Source organism: Macaca nemestrina, chromosome 11, assembly GCF_043159975.1.
Source record: "Macaca nemestrina isolate mMacNem1 chromosome 11, mMacNem.hap1, whole genome shotgun sequence".
Lineage (NCBI taxonomy): Eukaryota > Metazoa > Chordata > Mammalia > Primates > Cercopithecidae > Macaca > Macaca nemestrina.
In genome coordinates this window covers 68,922,222-68,943,121 of record NC_092135.1, presented here as the reverse complement: position 1 = coordinate 68,943,121, position 20,900 = coordinate 68,922,222, and the positions used below count along the sequence as shown (strand labels likewise).

Below are 20,900 nucleotides of genomic sequence, written 5' to 3'. Positions count from 1 at the left end.
AATTTAGGTTTTTTTTTTTCCATGTGGCCATTAAGATTACTGTGGTAAAAGGTACTGATATTAAACTCTCAGTTGAGAGGGAGACTTCTGTGGTCATTCCTCTTCTCATCTGTTCTTACTGCAAATAACAGCATACTGGAGAGAGAATGACTTGGCATTAACAAGTGACTTCAGTACCTGCCAGTCAGAAACTCCTAACAGGAAGAATTCATTCATGGGTTTTCTTCTACAATGTTAAGGTGATGTTTATCATAAATATGAATACGTACGTTAATATAATATTTTAACTATTGCAAGCAAAAACTGCAAGCATCAAGCCCTCTCTGTGGAGGTTATATGGTTGCAGGGATTTTCGTTTTATTTTGAGACAGGGTCTTGCCCTATCACCCAGGCTGGAGTGCAGTGGTATAATCTTAGTTCACTGCAGCCTCAAACTCCTAGGCTCAAGCAATCCGCCCACTTACTCTTGAGTAACTGAGACCACAGGTACGCACCACTATGCCCAGCTAATCTAAATTTTTTGTAGAGACAAGGTCTTAATTTGTTGCCCAGGCTGGTCTTGAACTCCTAGTATCAAGTGATCTGCCTCTCCCAAAGTGCTTGGATTAGAGGCATGAGCCACTGCACCTGCCTGGTGGTTTTTGTGGAAGATGGATGTTTTGTTGGTTGTGAATGGGAGATAAATTTGGCATATTCTTTGGACTTGACTTTCAGAAATCCCTTTTAAAGACTTAGTATGTATAGATTTAAATTTAGATATAATCACAGATTCATAGATACAAATCTAAATGACTGTCATCCCCCTCAGTATACCTACGTGTTCACAAAAACTGCTTCAGCGTGAATTTTCAAACTTGTAAAATTCACCAGAGTGGAGAACATAAACTATAAAATTTCAAAACAAACTTAATTCTCAGAGAAAATTAGCATAAACAGTGACATTTTAATGGGAAGAAAGATAACTGCGTTCAAGTTCATTGAAACGGGATTGTGACTACGAACATAAATGTGACCTCAGGTTTTCCAGAACAGTGTTCACACAGCCTGAGCACATCATAACCAGTTACACATGATGCCGCTGGTCTGTATAGATATCACTTTTAATGAGCAGGGATTAGTCATATTCGTGTATTCTTTTAAAGCCACTTTAAAATTTTAAATTTGGCTTGTGGCATTTCCTAGGAACATGGATAAGATAAGAATGTCATGAATTTTTTATTCATATTTTAAGAAAACTATTCAAACTGCTAACCCCCTGAAAGTCAATATTCTCAAAGTCTTTGGACTTTTTTAGCAACAAGGCTCTTTTTCTTTTTTGACAACAAAATCTTACTCTAATCAACAAAACCAACAAAAACAAAGCATCCTGGTAGATTCTTAGATTCCATGGAAGATAGCTTGAAAACCATGTTCTAAATAATAAATTATTCTTCCTCTACAGGACATTCTCAATATTTGTTTCTCTCTCACTCTGGCTTCACTAGTATAGGGAAGGACAAGGAAATTTCCCTTTTACAGATAGTCAAGAGACAAAGACCTTATGTTTTAGGGGCTATACTGGAAGGAGATACAATGATGGCATTGTTATATAAGGACATGGAATGTATTTCTCAGGGAAATCTGTGGTCCAAAAATTGGTTTATGTCTACAGTCATATTAGTTGTTTAGCTATGTACAGCTGACCTTGAATAAAATGGATTTGAAATGCATGGGTCCACTTTTATGTGGCTTTTTTTTTCGATAAATACATTGGAAAATTTTTTGGAGATTTGCAACAATTTGAAAAATCTCACTGACGAACCATGTGGCCTAGAAATATTGAAAAATTTGGCTGGAGGTGGTGGCTCACGCCTGTAATCCCAGCACTCTGGGAGACTGAGGCGGATCACTTGAGGTCAGGAGTTTGAGAACAGCCTGGCCAACGTGGTGAAACCTCGTCTCTACTAAAAATACTGAAAGTACAAAAGTTAGCTGGCCGTGGTGGCGCATGCCTGGAATCCCAGCTACTCGGGAGGCTGAGGCAGGAGAATTGCTCAAACCTGGGAGGCGGAGGTTGCAGTGAGCTGAGATCATACCACTGCACTCCTGCCTGGGCGACAGAGCAAGACTCTGTCTCAAAAAGAAAGAAAGAAAAAGAAAAAATTAAGAAAAAGATATGTCATGAAGGCATTAAATTAATGTAGACACTCGTCTGTTTTATCATTTACTGCCGTAAAATGTACACAAATCTATTATAAGAAGTTAAAATTTATCAAAACATGTATACAAACACAGACTGTACCTGGTGCTATTTGCAGTTGAGAGAAATGTAAACAAAAGTAAAGATGCCGTATTAAATCATAATTTCATAAAATTAACTGTACCCATACTGTGTACTGTAATAATTTTGTAGCTATGTCTTGTTACTATTGTAAGGAGCTCAACTGTTTTGAGTATCTGTTTAAAACATTGTGATGCTAATCTCCTCCATGTGAGCAATTAATCTCTCCAGTAAAAGGCCTATCAGAGTAAAAAGTAATCTCTCGTGATTCTCAAATATTTTTCATCATGTTTAGTGCAATATTGTCAACCTTGAATAACACCAGTAATGCTGGAAGTGCTCTTAAGGAGCAGAGAAAAATCATGACATTACAAGAAAAAGTTGAATTGCTTGATATGTACCATAGATTGAGGTATATAGTTTGGATTGAGGAATAGTTGCCCACCATTCCAAGATAAATGAATTCAACAAAAAGATCATTGTTTAAAACAAAGAAATTTGTAAAGCTGTCTCTGCAGGTATGTCAGCAGGCACAGAAACCTTGTACTTTTTGCAAAACACCGTTTTGTCTCTAGTTGAAAATGCAAGCTGTGCATGGTGATTCATGCCTGTAATCCCAGAACTTTTGGGAGGCTGAGGCAGACAGATCACTTGAGCCTGAGAGATGAAGATCAGCCTGCGCAACGTGGTGAAAGCCCATCTCTACATAAACATACAAAAATTAGCCAAACATAAAAAATTACAGGCACATGCCTGTAGCCCCAGCTACACAGGAGGCTGAGACAGGAGGATCATTGCTTGAGCCTGGGATGCGGAGATTGCAGTAAGCCCAGATTGCACCACAGCACTCCAGCCTGGGTAACAGAGTGAGAACCTGTCTCAAAAGAAAAGGACAAAGAAATGCAGCTTTTTGGGTGCATGATACCCATAGACTGTAATGTGAGTTTAGAAAAAACAAAGAGATTATATGACAATTTTAAAGCAAAAGGAAGGTGAAGGATCTAAAGCTGGAGAATTTCATGCCAGTAAAGGATGGTTTAATAATTTTAGAAAGAGGGTTGACTTTAAAAATGTCAAGACAACAGGAGAAACAGCTCCCGCCACCCAAGAGTTCCCACATGTTATTAAGAAAACAGTTGAGGCCGGGCGCAGTGGCTCACACCTGTAATCCCAGCACTTTGTGAGGCCGAGGCGGGCGGATCATGAGGTGAAGAGATCGAGACCATCCTGGCCAATGGTGAAACCCCATCTCTACTAAAAATACAAAAATTAGCTGGGTGTGGTGGCGCGTGCCTGTAGTCTCAGCTACTAGGGAGGCTGAGGCAGGAGAATTGCTTGAACCCAGGAGGCAGAGGTTGTAGTGAGTGAGATCACGCCACTGCACTCCAGCCTGGGCAACAGAGCAAGACTCGGTCTCATTCATGAATGAATGAATGAAAAAGAAAAAATAATTGAGGAGAAAGGATAGCTGCCTGAACAGATAATTTAATGCAGACAGAAGTGCCTTATTCTAGAAAATAAAAATGTCACAGAGGACATTTATATTTGTAAGGAAGAGAAATTTGATTTGATACAGGAAGGGACAGGCTAACTTTGCTGTTTTATGCAAATGCAGTTGGGTTTATGATCAGGACTGCCCTTATCTATAAAGCTGCTAACTCTGTAGCCTCAAACAGAAAAGATAAATACCAGCTGCCAGCCTTTTGCCTATACAACAAGGAGGCCTGGACAGTGAGAACCCTTTTTTTTGGATTGGTTCCATCAGTGCTTTGTCCCTGAAGTCAGGAAGTACCTTGCCAATAAGGGACCACCTTTTAAAGTTCTTTGATACTGGACAATGCCCCTGGCCACCTAGTAGCCCATGAGTTTAACACTGAAGATATTGAAGCCATCTACTTGTTCTCAAACAAAACAATATCTCTAATTCAGCCTCTAGATCAAGAGGTCTTAAGGACCTTTAAGGCTCATTACACATGATACTCTATGGAAAGGATTGTCAGTGCTGTTAAAGAGGACCCCAGTAGAGAGAACATCATGAAAGTCTGCAAGGATTACACGACTGAAGATGTCGTCATTGTTTTAGAAAAAGCCATGAAAGCCATCAAGCCTGAAAGAGTACATTCCTGCAAGAGAAAACCGTGTCCAGATGTTGCGTGTGACTTCACAGGATTTATGACAGAGGCAATCAAGGAAATCATGGAAGAGACTATAGATATGGCAAAGAAGGTGGGGTGAAGGGTTTCAAGATATGGATCTTGGAGAAATTCAAGAGCTAATAGACACCCCTCCAGAGGAGTTAAGGTGACTTGATGGAGATGAGTGCTTCCAAACTGGTACCAGATGATGAGAAAGAAGTAGTAGAAGAGACACTACCAGAAAACAAGTTGACATTAGACAGCCTGGCAGAAGGGTTTCTATTAGTCAAGACATTGCTTTTGACTTTTATGACATGGACCCTTCTATAATACAGGCACTGAAACTAAAGCAAATGGTGGAAGAAGGATTGATATTATATGAAAAAGCAAAACAAATTATGATGTATGTCTGTAAAGTTGCACTAAGTGTGTCTGTCTCCCCTTTCATCTCTTCCCCCTCTGCCACCCCTGAGACAGCAAAACTAACCCCTCCTCAGTCTACTCAACCTAAAGATGACAAGGATGAAAACTTTTGTCATAATCTACTTTCACTTAATGAGTAGTGATTTTCTCTTATGATTTTTCTTAATAGCAATTTTTTTCCTCTAGCTTACTATAAGAATTTAGTATATAATACTTACAGCATAGAAAATATGTGTTAATTAACTGCTCATGTTATCAGTAAGTCAACTTCCAGTCAACAGTGGGCTATTAGTAGTTAACGTTTTGTTTTTTTTTTTGTTTGTTTGTTTGTTTTGACGGAGTCTTGCTCTGTCACCCAGGCTGGAGTGCAGTGGCACGGTCTCAGCTCACTGCAACCTCTGCCTCCCAGGTTCAAGCAATTCTCCTGCCTCAGCCTCCCGAGTAACTGGGATTACAGGCACCCGCCACCATGCCTGGCTAATTTTTTTGTATTTTTTGTAGAGACAGGGTCTCACCATGTTGGCCAGGCTAGTCTTGAACTGCTGACCTCGTGATCCACCCTCCTCGGCCTCCCAAAGTGCTGAGATTACAGGCCTGAACCACCACACCCAGCCTAGTAGTTAACTTTTTAACTTTTTAGGGAGAGTCAAAAGTTAGACATGTGGCCAGGCACGGTGGCTGACTCACGCCTCTGATCCCAGCAGGAAGACCACTTGAGCCCAGGAGTTGAAGACCAGCCTGGGCAACATAGCAAGACCTTGTCTGTATACATTTTTTTAAAAAATTAGCCAGGCATGGTGGTGTGTGCCTGTGGTCCAGCTAATTGGGAGGCTAAAGTGGGAGAATCGCTTGAGCCTGGGAGATCGAGGCTGCAGTGAGCTGTGATCGCACCACTGCACTCCAGCCTGGGCAACACAGTGAGACACGGTCTCAAAAAAATAAATAAATAAAAATCATACATGGATTCTTAACTGCATGGGTCAGTGCCTCCAACCCTTATATTGTTCAGGGGTCAACTGTATTTGATATATTTGGATAGCACTGTACATACTCGTGTATTTTAGAATATACATATAATATTGCTCTTACAAATTACCTTTCCTCCTCACAAGCTTAAAATACTTAGTTTTGTCTCTCTGGTCTCAAATTCTGGTGGACATCTTTTCCCAAGTTACTTTGACATCAATTTCTGTGGTTGCTCTCCTTGCATGCATACACCTCGTGCCTGGAGAGAGTATAGCTTAATGTTTACAAGCCATTCCTGTTTCAGTTACACACATAGACACCTGCATAAAATACACACTTTTATTGATAACATAAATCCAGCTTTTTACTACATTACAAGTGAGTTATTGGTTATCTTTGGTAGTTTTACTTCAAGGAAGTTTCATGTGTTTTTTAAGAGATCTGTCAACATCCTGCTGAAATCTTACTGATTTTAGCATAGTGAATACAAAACTGCATTTTAAAAAGAGTAAATTCCCATTTAGCAACATTATTCCTTTTGAGAATTTTAAGTTTATCTAAATTTTTTGAGTTGTGAGATGCTTGCATCCCTGATGGATCTTTTACTTATAACTGGAGATGACAGATTGATTTTTACCCTTCATCTATTAACAATTATGAACTGGCTTAGTGCGGTGGCTCATGCCTGTAGTCCTAGCACTTTGCGAGGCCAAGGCGGGCAGATCACCAGCTTGGTCAACAGTGCAAGACTATCACTACAAAGAAGAAAATATTAGCTGGGTGTGCTGGTGCACGTCTGTAGTCCCAGCATTCCGGAGGCTAAGGTGAGAGGATCACGTGAGCCCAGGAGTGTGAGGCTGCAGTGAGCTATTAGCGTAACACTGTACTCCAACCTGGGTGACAGAGTGGGACCCTGTATCAAAAAAAAATTATGAATTTATAAATAGGACGTAGATATTTTTAAAATAGTAATTTGAATATCCATTGTGTTTCAGACACTGCTAGTGCTTGAAACTGCGCAGTGAATAAGTTCCTGGAGCTGCTCACAGTCTGGTGTGATTGTAGTTGAATGCCGTAATAGAGGCATTGCACCATTCTGCAGTAACACGGAGAAAAGCAGAGCCACCTGGGGAGAAGCAAAAACGGCTTATGGGGATTGGGTGGGTCTTGAAGAAGAAAAGATGCTAAGTAATTGGAGTGATTAGGGAAGGAGTAGTGATTGTCATATTCAAGAGCTCAGAGGATAAAGGAGAGCCGAGTGAGGACGCAAGTGAATTGGTTTTGATTAGCCAATTTGGCGGGTTAGGGTGGGGGAAAATAGTGTGTGCAGATTTTGAAAATATATGTTGTTGCCAGATTAGCATGGGTCTTGTGTTACAAACAAGAGATACAAGGTCTTGTTGGCAGTAAGTGCTGTCGAGGTTGTTTGAACAAAAGAACCACATGATCTGGTGTATATTTTAGGGAGAGAAGTGCCTACAGTTTGAACAGTAGTTAAAGAGGATGGGAGAGGATTTCTTCTATTATTAGATACTCCAAATTAGACCATTGTAATCTCTCTTAAGTTTTTGTTTCTGTAGGTAGGTAGGTAGGTAGGTAGGCAGGCAGATTAGATAGATAGATAGATAGATAGATAGATAGATAGATAGATAGATAGATAGATAGATAGATAGATAGATAGGATAGAGGTGAACTTTATCACAATGTTGTATGTGTTGGCTCTAGAGTTAAATGATAAAAGAATGTAAATGCTCCAGAAGTTCAGTTGATGATTTTCACTGATGGGAGTCCTAGAGTTTATGTATGGATAAAATTAGTGTGCTAAGATTTTACACTTAGAAGATTTTAAGTTACAGATTGTCAGTAGTAACCTTTCCTTTTTTCTCTCCCACAAAACTTATAGGTATTTACCTCCTGAGTGTTTTGTAGTTGGAAAAGAGCCACCAAAGATTTCCAACAAGGTTGATGTATGGTCAGTTGGAGTCATCTTCTTTCAGTGTCTTTATGGTAGAAAGGTAAATTCAATTCTGCTAGCCTTCAGCTATACATTGATAAATTAAGTTGAATTTTTCCTTCCTAAAAGCAAAATTTCACTAACTCAAAGTCAATTTAAATCCTTCTAAAGAAAGCCAGGCTTCTCCTCTATTTCTTCCTAAAATTTCCATGGATCAGAATTTATTTTAATGTCACACCAGTTTACTTGACCTGCTTTTTGCTTTCTTTCCCTTTTTTAAAGAAAAGAAGTAACTATCTGTTAACATGCTAGTATTTGTCTACCATTGGGAATACTGGAGTCAATACTTTTCATTGTCCACTATTCACTTGACCTCCTCTTACACCCCCCACCCCACCCACAGACACAGTTTGGCCTGGGTGGTCTGTTTCCCCCTGTTGCTTGTCAGGGAGATACCATCAAAGTTAGTCTTAATTATTTCCCAACATTTTTATATTGAAGTTGGAAGTACAGGTTACCATAGATATTATCTAGCCCACATCCCGCCCCATCCCTTCATCAGTAGGGGAAGAGAGGTTAAGGGATTTCTGTGGGATCGCCTCACTCCACATCCAGAGCTCCTTCATTTAAATTCGCCTGTGATACACAAAGTATTTGATCTTTGGAAATTGTCATAGGTATTTTCATTACTACTTCATCTCTTCTCTAATTGAACTTCATTGTTTAAGCATTCAGAATAAAGTTTTAAATTTCTTTTTATGTTTTTATCTTATATTGCAACAGCATTATTTTCTTCTTCTTACAGCGTTTAATCTATGTTGAAGATTGATTAGATAGGCTTTCTTGGCCTGCTATCAATTATACCTTGTTTGTATGAGAATTCATCTCAGGTTTCAAATAACTGAGGAAGATTTTGGAACACAAAATATTTGGATTTTGGATTTTGGGAATTCGCTTAGACAGAAATGATATCTGTGTTTAAATATTTTGTGAGAAAAATATCTCAACCTTTAATTTTTTTTTTTTAAGCCATTTGGTCACAATCAGTCTCAACAAGACATTCTTCAAGAAAATACAATATTAAAAGCCACAGAAGTCCAGTTCCCTGTAAAACCTGTTGTAAGCAGTGAAGCCAAGGTATTAAATTTTTGTAAATGAGTTTTGTGAAGTAACTTTTCTTTCATCAGTTTTGCTGACAACAAGGTAAGTACTTTCCAAAAGTAAAGTCACAAGACTCGCTGCTGCAGGGGATCTGTCCAGCAGGAGCTGGTGATTCACTTTCAGAAAAGGAGTTGCATCAGCCTCTGGTTGCTACAGTTTTTATCTTTTAAGCAGCCAAATATGGTCCCTGATTGTCTGTGTTCATCAGCTGCTACTTTGAAAATTAGGGAAAAATCACAAGATCTGGGCTCATCATTACCTTTTATGTATTATTTATCTGCTTATGTTAATATTGAGATATTATAAGTATATAAGAAATATTAAAAGTAATAATAGGGCCGGGCGTGGTAGCTCACACCTGTAATCTCAGCACTTTGAGAGGCCAAGGCGGGCAGATCATCTGCCGTCAGGAGTTTGAGACCAGCCTGACCAATATGGTGAAACCCCATCTCTACTAAAACTACAAAAAGTAGCTGGGCATGGTGGCACATGCCTGTAATCCCAGCTACTGGGGAGGCTGAGGCAGGAGAATCACTTGAATCTGGGAGGTGGAGGTTACAGTGAGCTGAGATCATGCCATTGCACTCCAGCCTGGGTGACAGAGCGAGACTCCGTCTCAAAAAAGAAAGAAAAAAAAAGTAATAAATACCATTTATTTTAGTGCTTTTATATACATTATCTTGTAACAGCCTTATGAGGTGTAGGTACTTTTGTTATTCCCATTTTATAAAAGAGGAGAACAGCCATGCCATGGCAAAAGGACCTTGTTCAGGATCATACCAGCTAGGAGGCAGCAGAGCTGCGGCTCACAAGTATCTACTCCTCCAGACTCCAAAGTCCACAGCCTTGACCTCTATGCTGCTCTGTATTAGCTCTTGAGAGCTAATCCAGTATAATCCATATGTCTGTATAATAAAATTACAGGAAATAGCTATTTCTAATTAATAGCAAAACTTTTTTGGTGTTCAGTATCTTCCTGCCTTCATCCTATTGGCCTTTTGTGTTTGTGTTTTTATTACTCCTCTGTTGCATTCATCACAAAGCTCTTTTCTCTGTGACTTGCTGTTGTAGGCTTCTCTTTTCTAAACCTGGTCAAATTCATAAGACAAACCCAAGAAGCTCCTATTTTTTTCTTGTGTGAATAGTGCAGGCCATAAGAATAATTCATAAACAAACACTATATAGTTTCTATATTCTCTTATTCTTACATAGTGCAGATACATACTGTGAGATGTTTGGGGTCGTAGTAACCTACCTAATTGAAAATATGCTGAGTTTTGTGTAATCTCACTGATTGTGTTTATTAGAACTGTCCAGCATTCCATTTTGTCTGTCTTTATTGGTTTTTTGTAAATTATGTGAATGGTGGTTAGAACATTTTGACAATTAAAAAGATAAATATAGGCCAGGCATGGTGGCTTACACTTGTAATCCCAGCTCTTTGGGAGGACAAGGCAAGATGATCACTTGAGGCCAAGAGTTCAGGAACAGCCTGGGCTGTAACATAGGGAGACCCCATCTCTTAAAAAAAAAGGGGGGGGGCTAGGCTTAGTAGCTTATGCTATAATCTCAACACTCTGGAGGCAGAGGTGGTTGCTTGAGCCCTGGGGTTCAAGACCAGCCTGACCAACATGGCAAAACCTGGTCTCTACCAAAAATACAAAAATTAGCCAGGCATTGTGGCACACACCTACAGTCCCAGCTACTTGGGAGTCTGAGGTGGGAGGATCACCTGAGCTCAGGAAGGTCAAGACTGCAGTGAGCCATGATGATACTGCTGCACTCCAACCTGGGGGACAGAGCGAGACTCTGTCTCAAAAAAACAAATAGGCTAGGCGCAGTGGCTCACACCTGTAATCCCAGCAATTTGGGAGGCCTAGGCAGGCAGATTGCCTGAGCCCAGGAGTTCGAGACCAGCCTGAGCGAAATGGTGAAACCCCATCTCTACTAAAATTACAAAAAATGGCTGGGCGTGGTGGCTCACGCCTGTAATCCCAGCACTCTGGGAGGCCGAGGTGGGCAGATCACGAGGTCAGGAGATCGAGACCATCCTGGCTAACACAGTGAAACCCCGTCTCTACTAAAAATGCAAAAAATTAGCCGGGCGTGGCAGCACGGGCGCCTGTAGTCCCAGCTACTTGGGAGGCTGAGGCAGGAGAATGGCGTGAACCCAGGAGGCAGAGCTTGCAGTGAGCAGAGATCGTGCCACTGCACTCCAGCCTGGATGACTGAGCTAGACTTCGTCTCAAAAAAAAGAAAAAAAAATACAAAAATTAGCACGGTGTAGGGGCCTGTGCCTTTAATTTCAGCTTCTGAGGATGCTGAGCTGGGAGGATCACTTGAGACTAAGAGGTAGAGGTTGCAGTAAGGTGAGATTGCACCACTGCACTCCAGCATGGGTGACAGAGCAAGACCCTGTCTCAAAAAAACAAACAAAAGAGATAAATATTCTTATTTTAAAGCAAAATGAGTTATTTTTGTAAGATAAACATGACTGCTTTAAAAAATACTTTAACTGTGCTAGCATCTAAATCTTGTCTTATTTTCTGTCTGTAGCCTCATCGAGAACAGAAATTAAATGAATTTAGTTGACCCAAGATCTGTTTTTTTAATACTGACCAAAAAGGCCAGGAGGAATGGAGCTGCCAAAGGCAAAGTCTCATTTAGCCATTCCTGGTTCTCTTCTTAGGCTCTTTATAGGTGCCACAGTCACCTTTTTGAGATCTGGAATCCAGGAAGGGTTAAGGGGTTGTTGGGGGGATATAATATTAATAAGATACAGTTATATAATATATATCATAATATTTTAATGTAATATATAATATCTCTATATTCTGTATCCCTACAGAAGATACCTTTGCCGAGTATGTTTCCTGACTTGGTGTGGGCATCTTTAAGTACATTACTTGTTGCAGACTTCTTAATCTTAACCTTGCTATTGATAGCCTTTCCACCCCTCAAACTCTAACATATCAGTCTTGATGTTTTTTCTCCCTCTTAATCATTTTTCAGAGTGATCTCTGAAATTTTGTTAAAGATAAAAAAGATAAGACCTCTAAGGGATCAGATTGACTTCTGATAAACAGTAAGCTATGGTAAAATTAGAATAGCTAGTATATTTTTAGAGAAAAATAGACTTCTGGCCGGGCGCGGTGGCTCAAGCCTGTAATCCCAGCACTTTGGGAGGCCGAGGCGGGCGGATCACAAGGTCAGGAGATCGAGACCACAGTGAAACCCCGTCTCTACTAAAAATACAAAAAATTAGCCGGGCGCGGTGGCGGGCGCCTGTAGTCCCAGCTATTCAGGAGGCTGAGGCAGGAGAATGGCGGGAACCCGGGAGGCGGAGCTTGCAGTGAGCCGAGATCGCGCCACTGCACTCCAGCCTGGGCAACAGCGTGAGACTCCGTCTCAAAAAAAAAAAAAAAAAAAAAAAAAAAATAGACTTCTAATGAATTTCAAAGCAAAGAAAGTACAAAATAGTTACTTTTTAATGTGATTATACTTCTGTTTAGTGGTATATATTAATTTCTAGTGTCAGCAATAAGAAAGGGAAACAATTACCAGTTACCTCCTGAGAATATTTTATCTGTTGTCACCTCCCCCCCAAAAAAAGGATGAACCTCAAAGTTTAATATTAAGTGAAAGAGGCCTGGCAAAGGAGAACATAATTTGTAATTCTATTTATATAAAATTCAAAACAATCAAAACTTAACTGTGGTGTTAGAAGTCAAGATAAAGGTTACCCAGGTTCGACTGGGGACAGAGCCAGTGCCTGGAAGTGAGCATGAGGGGGATTCAGAGGTTCTTGATCTGGTTGCCAGTTACATAGATGTATTTACTTTGTGCTGTGCACTTACGATTTGTGTGCATTTCTAAAAATGTGTTACACTTCAAGAAAGGTTTTATTTGTAAGAGGCTATTCTCAAAAACTAAGTAAAATTGGTTTGAGAAAAAAAAAAAGTGATTATATTCCATTTATTTAGCTTTTCCAGGAGTGTAATGATGCATAGGGTTAACCTGGGAAACAATATCCCTAATGGAAGTGTCACTTCAGTGGTCTCTTCATCTAAAGAAAGTCTTTATGTCAGTAGGAAAAAATATTATGGCTGAAAATGGCATCTTACCCTTTGCTAAACTGAAGTGATAACAAAATGGGATGAGGGTGGGAGGACTGTTTAGCAGAAGAAAAATGCTAGAAAAGGAAGTCTTCAGAATTTCGTAAGCAGAAATAACTTTCCAGTATAAGTTCAAATGGTTGCAGTAGTAATTTAGACTGTAAAGTGAACCACTGCAGGGACTTGAAGTGGTGAGTTGCATTTGGAGTGAGAATTTTATTGCTGCAGAATTTTCTTTTAAGGTTTGAACTTCCAATAAAATGAGATCTACTTATGTCTTAAATGTGTCCATCCTTCTGTTGATTCAGTTGATTGATATTTAGAAGGGAAAAAGATCATTAATTGCTGTCTTTTTCTTTCTCTTTTTGAGGCCTTTATAAGACGCTGTTTGGCATATCGAAAAGAAGATCGATTTGATGTGCACCAGCTGGCAAATGACCCATACCTTCTCCCACACATGAGAAGATCAAATTCTTCAGGAAACCTACACATGGCTGGGCTGACAGCATCCCCCACGCCCCCTTCTTCAAGCATAATTACTTACTGACTTTCCTCCAAGATTGGCATGATATCTTTGAATTGCTTCCAGATGCACACTTGAGTTTGAGAGCATTTGAGTGTTTTTTTGTTTTGTTTTTTTGTTTTTTTTTTTACACAAGACATGGTTAAGAACTGTTTGTGAACTGAAGTTCCTCATAGTATCATTTGTATGAGAGTGGATCATGGACAATGAATAAATGCACACTTCTGACTATAATTTTGAGCAGTGAACGATGACTGCCTGTTACAAAGAAACAGGAATACCATGTTAAGATAGAAGAAAAAACTTTTGTTTATTTGGGGGAACACTGTAAATAACGTTTATAATACTTAAATACATTTGGTTGTTACTAGAGAGTTCTAATATGAAGGGTAGTTTTTCATTATTTAAAAACACATGGAAAAATAAGAGACATATTTCTAACATACGAACTATAGTGCCTGGATACATTCTTCAGCATTTGGCAGTTAATCTGCTGAAACCAAAGTAAGAACTGAATGACAGTGACAGTTGTGTTTTGTAGTAATAGAATGTGAGAGTTAGAATCTTTGGACAAAGTTAGGCTTTGTCATTTGCCTATTCTGGCTTTTACCAAGTTGTACCTCGAGATCACATGTCCGTTTTCTTTCACTGGTTATATTAAAGGGAGAGCTATTATTTCTAAATACTTTACACTTTTGACAAAATGAGCTGCTTGTTTTGAAATCAGTTGAATTCACTAAATTATAATATTGCCAGTGTTTTCAACATGTTAGAATTGATAACAGGTATTTTTCTTTTGTTACCAGGCCTTGTTCATCAAAACAGGTGACAGTATGTAACCAAATGCAGACCAGTTCTATGCAGGATAATGATAAATTCCCTTCTAGCTCTATTGTAAATTGTTGTACAGATGTCATATTTCAATTACTAAGTTTCAGCAGCTTATTCTTGTACAAATGTTTAAAATATGGCTTTTCTAATTGGATATTGTATTTTTTTTAAGTCTTCTTGAAGGCGCTCTAATTGCTGCTAAATGTTGTTGCTTCTTTGCTAAAAAAATTAAATGACCTAGAAGGTGCAAGTTGACTGTACATCATAGAGAGATATTAAAAAGCATACAGTCATTAATCAAGACGTAAAAGTGATCCATGTTGGACATAATTGAGTTTTTTAAATCAGTTTATTGGGTTCTAGGGCTATGGAGCACATAGATACTAGATTTATAATTTGTTCATGGTTATTCTGCATTTCTAGAAAGTTCTTATCAGCAAGATGGTCCCATAAACAAATTTCTTGTGGTTTGTACAGATTTGTTAAAATGTGAACATTTTCTAACTGCCTTGTAGGGTAGAAACCATATTTTTCAGGATGCTGTATTTCACTCCTGTAAGGACTTTTTCTTTATTGTCACATTCATAATGCTGATACTTACATGTAAGTTGTTCATGTTGCAGAAAAAGAAGGTTATACTTACCACGGATTCTCTTTAATATTGTACAGTTAAACTGTATTTCTGATGTTGCAAGCCATTTTGTTTTTTCATTGTACATAGACACATTGTCTCTTTAAAATGCTGCTGAAATTGTAGAGAATATAGCCAAAACAGTAATAAACAATGACAGTTAAAATGTAAAGACTATGAAAATGACATTGGAAGGGAGCTTTCAAGATGGTAGGGTATTGACTGACTGAGCTCCTTAAAAATCAGCTGAATAAATTCCTTAAGTATACTTCAAGACAAGTGTAAATTGTTTCAAGCTGTTAAAGTTAAACCTAATAACCATTATCAAGGCAACTCCTGGGTAAGTAACACTTAGAACTATCAAGAGTGGTTTAAGGGGCCGGCTATACCCATTCCTCTGTAGAGCAGATAGAAATCCTATTTAAAAAAATACTACACGGTAATGAAATCTTAGCATTGATTGAGTGCTTTAGGTGCTGCCTGCAAGTTTTCAGTTTTATTGTTGGAGTTTTCATCTTTATGAATTATAAAGTCCTGTGTTCATAAAGTAACATTTAAATTCCTGAACTAAAAGAAAATGCCCAGTTTGCTTAAAATTTTGGGGAGATACGAAGTTCATGTGTAAATCTAACTTTGAGGTTCAGTCAGTTTAATAGTATAGACCTAGAGATCACTGCTTTACCATTTTACTTTCAAATGAGTGAGAGCGACTGCTAGTGTCAGAACGCAGGAAAGGGGAAGAACAAGCCATGAAATGAAGTTGCTTTCTTGACCTGGGTTTAGGTCATCATTTTAAAATCAAAGATGTATAGGAGATGAATCAACTTACAGACCCATGTTTTCCTTCTAAAAGTTTCCCAAAGAAATGTTATAGATTTTGAATAACATGCCAGTGATCCAGCAGGTCCAAGATGGCTAATTGAGCCACATTGAATAACTTACTTTTACCCTCACATGGAAAGTTGGTATCTATTGCAAATGATTTCAAGGTCACTCTGACAGTCTTTGACACTACTGTTTTTTTAGGCTTTGATTGTTTTCTAGTCTCCTGGTGTCTGTCCTCAGAATTAAAGCGTGTCCTACATCCCTAAGATAAGAGCCAAGGCCTCTTTTAAGAGTCAGCACTGATACAGCATAAAATCTACGGTTTTGCATATGATTTAAAAAAAAATCTTTCTTTGATTTGAATTTGCTTTAGTGTGTACATGTTGAGAGGAAGTAAGTGTAGAAACCACCCTAATTTGTAAGTGGGGAGTTGGAGATACTTGGTAGTTTTTCAAAAATACTCAATCTTTTTTTCCCCTTTTCTTTTTAACACTCACTGCCATCTCCTTCTAAAACAACTCTGTCAGTTTAAATGGCATATAAAATGTGAACAAACACCTCATTACATGAAGTCAAAATGGTGTAGAGCTTCAGTGAAACATATGAAGAGTATAATGTGTTGTTTTGCTGTTCATCATTACTTATTAAATGCAGTAATGTTGATTGCCCTCATGCCATTGTGTATTAGTGGTAAACAGTACAGTTCACCTAGATTGTTTTTTTTTTTCTGTTTACAACCTAGATTGTTAATGTACTCATAAAATTTAATTACGTTGCTGTTTGATTTTTGTGTGAATGTTATAACTTTAACTTACACATTTAAAAGTCCATTGACAGGTCTTTCTCTAACTCTGCCTTACGTTTTGTCCTGTTATCTGATGATTTTTCTTCTACATATATATACTAAATTTCAGTGTTCTGAAGATTTAATCTAATTCAAAAAGTGCTTTTAGGCCGGCAGTGATGGCTCATACCTATAATCCCGGCACTTTGGGAGGCCGAGGCAAGTAAATCATTTGAGGTCAGGAGTTGGAGACCACCAGCCTGACCAACGTGGTGAAACCCCATCTCTACTAAAAGTACAAAAAAATTAGCCAGGCGTGGTGTGTACCTGTAATCTCAGCTACTCAGGAGGCTGAGGCAGGAGTTTTACTTGAACCCCAGAGGTGCAGGTTGTAGTGAGCTGAGATCACACTACTGCACTCCAGCCTGGGCGACAGGCTCAAAAATAAATAAATAAATAAAGTACTTTTAGCAGCTAGTTTTAGAATTAAATTGAAATTCTAGTTCCTGTGTTTCAGTTCATTCTGCAGCAATTTTAGAATTTGTATAACTTGTTTTTCAATTTAAATTAGATGTATTTCCTACAACAAAAACATCTCCATTTACCTTCCCCTACTTTCCCTTCATTCCTTTTCTCTTTTGTGAGGATTCCCTACCTTCCCTCCCCCACTCCATCCCCGGGAATTCTGTAATTTTTGAAAGGGAAAGATTTGAGTAAATGTGTTTAAATCAACCTTTAAAGTTATTTGCAGAGAGCCAGAGAATGGGGTAGAAGAGTTATTTATAGTTAGGACAAAAATGCATGGCTTTCACCTGGAAATCTTCATTTGTCTAAAATAATAGGGATGTGGATTATCTACACACGTATGACTGGTTTTGTTTTTATTTGAGGCAGGGTTTCACTCTGTCACCCAGGCTGGAGTGTAGTGGCGCCATCTCGGCTCACTGCAACCTCTGCCTCCTGGGCTCAAGCTGGGACTACAGGCGTGTGCCACCACGCTCAGCTAATTTTGTACTTTTTGTAGAGATGAGGTGTCACCATGTTGCCCAGGCTGGTCTTGAACTCCTGGGCTCAGGTGACCTACCTGCCTGGGCCTCCTAAAGTGCTGGGATTACAGGTGTGAGCCACAGTGCCTGGGCCATATGACTGTTTTAAGAAGAGCAATAAAATAGGTTAAGATATCAATTTTTTTGAACCAGAGTCTTTGGATTAAAATGTTGACTAACATTTACTACCTGTGTTTCTGGTTCCTCATCTGAAAATTAGGAGTGATAACTACCCATCGTGCAGAGTGACTGCAAGGAAGGAATAAGTGAATTCACGAATGTAACACACTCAACCTTGCCCAGCTCACAGTAGGTACTGTATCTGATAAGCTGCTGTTGTCATCCCTTTTTAAAACTCCAAGATTATTCTGTTAGCCCTATTTATAAAATTCAGTCTGCTTTGCTTCCTGTGGTAATTTTAATTATTTTAAGAAATAACTTTCACAGTGCTTGACTGAGGTTTCAAACAAGTGATGATTCGATTGTCTGGAAATGGAAGGTGAGGAAATGTAGCAATTTGAAACAAAAAGTAGTAGCTGTGTGTGTGAACTAATTGCCAAAAGGACCATGCCCTATTGGTGCTGTTTCCTCACAGATATCTGTCATATTTTCCAGTTTCCTTGCCAGTAACAGCTGATTGAGGTAGGACAGATGACAGTATCCCTGTTTTACAAAGGAGGAGACAGATTTGGAGGGGGGAATAACTTGCTAAAGCTGCATAACTAGTAAGCACAGCTTTTGGAGCCTTGGAGCAAGGTTCTTAACTATGTTAACATCTTGGTATATAGTAAACATGGCTTAGTGAGTTAAATCTCATCATGACTCTTCAAAGGTGACAGCCAAATAGCTACAAACATTATTGTCATCTTTTTAAAAGAGCAAATCTAAAGGTTTTTTTTTTTTTTTTTTTTTGAAACAGGGTCTCTGTCACTCAGGCTGGAGTGCAGTGATGCAGCCTCAGCTTACTGCAGCCTTGACCTCCCGGGCTCAAGCCATCCTCCCACCTCAGCCTCCCAAGTAGCTGGGGCTACAGGTTCATGCCAGCATATCCGGCTACTTTTTTTGTATTTTTTGCAGGGGCTCACCGTGTTGCCCAGGCTGGTCTCAAACTCCTGGGCCAAGTGATCCACCCACTTCAAAGTGCTAGAATTACACGCCTGCCCTACGAATGTTTCCAGTGTTAGATGAAGAATGAGTCACTAGAGAGCAGACCCCTGCCACAGACCCATTCTAGGTAAGATGGAGAGTGGGTTGCACCTTTTTCTGTTCTTACATCTTTTTCCCTTGCATTTTTAGTCAAAGATCAGGTCCATCGATGAGCTACCCCATTCCACCTGTCTTACAGAAAGTACCTCACAGAGGTCTTTTTCTGCCCACTGTCACAGGCACAGAAAGTACACCTGGCTCCTCTTCCTGCAGTGGTACCAGTTGGTTTAAAAAAAAAAAAAAAAAAAAAAGTCGGGCACAGTGGATCATGCCTGTAATCCCGAAACTTTGGCAGGCCGAGGTGGGTGGATCACCAGTGGTCGGGAGTTCGAGACCAGCCTGACCAACATGGAGAAACCCTGTCTCTACTAAAAACACAAAATTAGCCAGGCGTGGTGGTGCATACCTATAGTCCCAGGTACTCAGGCGGCTAAGGCGGGAGAAACGCTTGAACCCGGGAGGCAGAGGTTGCGGTGAGCTGAGATTATGCCATTGCACTCCAGCCTGGGCAACAAGAACAAAACTCCGTCCCCCCCAAAAAAAAAAAGTTTAACTGACTCTAGTAAGTCAGTAACTCCTCTAAAGGAAGTCCTGAAACTTTGGAGAGAGATTTCACTAATTACCAGTTCACCAATATATGGCCCCTGAACATTGTATCTCGAAGTCTTCTGAATCTGATGAAATTACCTATGTGTGGTGTTCTACCACCAAGATCACAAATGGGTACTTCTGATTGCATCAGGTGACTCTACTTGGGTTTAAAATTTCTGTATGTAATTATGTTTAAGATTCTCTATGTGATCCATTTTCACCTGAAAGACCTTAGATTGTTCCCAGAACTATATGCCTTGGGTCAAATAGTGTATGTGCACGACCAGCATCCCACCTGTTCTTGATTGGGTGTGTGGTATGTCACAAGGGTGCTAAGGTCTTACTTCTATTATATGACAGACATCAAACTCAGATACTAAAATTACCTGATCCAAAGAATGAGCATGACTGATTTGTCACTAATAGTCATGTTTTTGGTGTTTCAAATGATCTTACGTCATATTGCATCCTAAGGGCATCTCTTTATGTCCGCTACTTGCCAAATTTATAGCTTCCTCTTGAGATATTTAGAAAGATGAAAGTGGAAGCAAGCATGGGTTTGGAAGTCTGACCTGGCTTTGCCTCCCAGCTTTGTTACTTAATAACATGTGACCTTACAGAAATCACTAACCTTTCTGGGGTCTTATTTTCCTTGTCTGTAAACTATTTCAATAGCACCTGCCTCATGGGAACTACGAGTGGGGCTCAGTTGTTTTCCCAACTTATAATGGCACGGGCTGCAACAAAATGGAACAAATGCCACAGACGCAGAAGACAGATTCAAGAGGCCCCTATCAGAGGGTCATTATGTGTTTTGTATTTTTGGGGGGTTGGACCTGAGAATGGTTGGGAGATGTGAGGAGGAGTTGCTCAGGAGACCTGGCAGCAGTCTCCTACCTACTGGCTTGGAAGTTTTCTGTATTTAACCCATGTCTGTGCGTAACTGCTTAGTCTGAGCCCTGCCTGTCTTCTTGACTGTGGCACGCTCTTTAATGCCTCCTTTCCCCACTCCAGTACACACAGCTGTTGTGGAAGTGTGCATGTCCACCAAGGCGGAACAGGACTGCTGCAGGTTGGGGTCCCAACTGGTCTGTGTTTTCATCACTTTGGGGATGCTGTTTAGATCCCAAGAGTGTTTATGTTGAAACCGCTATGAAAATTCAACACTATTGTGGTTTCTGAACTAATGTAACAAAATTTATTGATACTTTGACAATGAATTTTAACTTCATTAGTAGGAATGAATATACACATACATACATATATTTTAAGGAGTTTTGCTGGAGTACAATGGCAGCTCACTGCAACCTCCGCCTCCCGGGTACAAGTGATTCTCCTGCCTCACCCTCCCGAGTAGCTGGGATTATAGGCATGTGCCACCATGCCAGGCTAATTTTTATATTTTCAGTAGATATGGGGTTTCACCATCTTGGCCAGGCTGGTCTTGAA

At 39.6% G+C, this 20,900-nt stretch overlaps 1 protein-coding gene across 6 annotated transcripts in view; it reads left to right on the top strand.

The window, feature by feature from the left end:
- The window catches only part of LOC105483250 (tousled like kinase 1), a 168,083-nt gene extending 154,312 nt beyond the window's left edge, over positions 1-13,771 (top strand). For all 6 annotated transcript variants that reach the window (XM_071072923.1, XM_011744021.3, XM_071072924.1 and 3 more), the window contains 3 exons: positions 7,688-7,799; positions 8,768-8,875; positions 13,385-13,771. In XM_071072923.1, coding sequence (XP_070929024.1) covers positions 7,688-7,799; positions 8,768-8,875; positions 13,385-13,561 — 397 coding nt within the window. In that variant the 3' untranslated portion in view covers positions 13,562-13,771. The remainder of the gene's footprint in view (positions 1-7,687; positions 7,800-8,767; positions 8,876-13,384) is intronic.
- Positions 13,772-20,900: the final 7,129 nt, after the last annotated feature.